Genomic DNA, 1680 nt, shown 5'->3' with positions numbered 1-1680 from the left:
TGCTGCACTTCTGCTTCGACTTACAGCATTGGCAGCAGCTCGCCATAGACTGACGCAGGCAGCCCATAGTTTTTTTGTCGCTACCCCCAGCAGCAGCAGCAGCAGGACGAGCAGCACGAGCAGCAGCAGCAGGAGCAGCTGCAGCAGCAGGCGCAACCGCAAGAGCAGCAGGAGCCTCAGGAGAAGCACGATGGGTGTCGAGAGGATATCTGCAGCGCTGAAGTCTTCTTGTTGTCCTGTGTAGGGGGTTGGTTGGGGGCCCTTTCATTTTTAAGGGTTCATTTGGGGGGCCCCAGGGGGCCCTCTTGAAAGGAGAAGATGTTTGACTCTTCTCTGTGGGGCCGTGTGCTGCAGGTGCTGCAGCGAACGCTGAGAAGTGCTGCTGCTGCATCTCTGCGGCGTGTGGTTTTAGGGTCTGTTGTGCGCCGCCTTAGCAAGCAGCAGCTAGAGATAGCAGTAGGGGGGGGAGAGGTTTGTCTTCTTTCTGTTGAAGTAGAGACAACTCAATTAACAGAGGCTCTGCATGCAGCAGGTTGGGGCTTCTTATCTGTTGTTAGCTGCCACGTAGGCTGTATCAGTCTTAAGCTACCTCTTACACTCCGAATCTCACGCCCCACAGTCGTAATAAGAATAGAGGGGCCCCTCCAAGGGCCCCTCCAGGGGCCCCTTCAGGGGCCCCTACCCTCTGCCGCCGCAGCGGCAGCAGCAGCAGCAGCAGCAGCAGCAGCAGCAGCAGCGGGAGGCCACACACACACAGCGGCAGCAACAAATGCTGCTGCCGCTGCTGCTGCTGCAGCTACGGCTGCAGCGGCAGCTGCAGCTGCAACGCAGCTGCAGCCCCAGCTCTCCCAGTACTACTCAGGGGGCCCCCAAGGGGCCTTTTCCGAGGCTGCAGCAAAAGGGGGGAGGTTGCAGTCGAAGGCAAGGGGGGCCCCCAGGGGCCCCTCCACTTGTGCAGAGACGCAACCCGGGCCTGGTGGGGCCAGTGGAGCGTCGACTGCTGCTGCAGCAGCAGCAGCAACTGCAGCAGCAACAGCAGCAGCTGCTAGAGCGTCGGGGAGCAAAGTTGCGGAGAAGGGCATCCGGCGTGCCTGCAGGAGAGAGGAAGCAACAGCTTTTGCTGGGGGCCCTTCTGAGGGGTGCAGAGAAGCAACAGCAGCAGCATCAGCATCAGCAGCAGTAGCAGCAGCGGCAGCAGCAGATGGAGGTTCTGTCTACGAGTGGGGGCTTCCTTCACTGGCCTCGGGGGCCGCTGGGGCCTTGGGGGCCCCTGGGGCCCCTTTGGGGGGCCCCCCTGTGGGTGAGGGTGCTTTGTATGGCATGGAGTCGCTGCTGGCTTTGCTGCGCCGCGCGCTGCACAGCGCCGCAGGGGCTGTTGATTTGTCTGTAGAATTCATTACTATTTGCCTCTATGCAGAGGAGAAGTCTCTTCAGGGGCCCCCTCAGTGGGCCCCCCAGGGGCCCTCTAAGCAGTTTGCAGCGGCAGGGGCCCCTCAGGATGGAGACCCTGCTGCTTTCATAGGGGGGGATGATTCATTGTTGCATGCTAAGCCTGGGGAGGAGGAAGAGGGGCCCCCTAACTGCAGCAGCAAGGAGGGTTTAGCAGCAGCAGCGAGCGGCAAACCAGTGCCTGCGGTGTATAGGCAGCCTGCAGCAGCAGCTTGCTGGGGGGCCCCCCCG

The 1680-nt window shown here is 61.5% G+C and overlaps 1 protein-coding gene across 1 annotated transcript in view; it reads left to right on the top strand.

Annotated features, from left to right (window-relative positions):
* Positions 1 to 318: 318 nt before the first annotated feature.
* EAH_00043910 (hypothetical protein) overlaps positions 319 to 1680 on the top strand; it is a gene marked incomplete at both ends in the record, with an annotated part of 12439 nt that continues 11077 nt past the window's right edge. Inside the window, one exon of the mRNA XM_013394939.1 lies at positions 319 to 1635. Within this exon, the coding sequence (XP_013250393.1) occupies positions 319 to 1635 (1317 nt within the window). The remainder of the gene's footprint in view (positions 1636 to 1680) is intronic.

The sequence above is a fragment of the Eimeria acervulina genome, genomic scaffold (assembly GCF_000499425.1).
Source record: "Eimeria acervulina Houghton genomic scaffold, Eah_scaff596, whole genome shotgun sequence".
In the NCBI taxonomy this organism is placed as follows: domain Eukaryota; phylum Apicomplexa; class Conoidasida; order Eucoccidiorida; family Eimeriidae; genus Eimeria; species Eimeria acervulina.
Note: the sequence above shows the minus strand (reverse complement) of the source record. Positions and strands in the feature narration are given on the sequence as shown.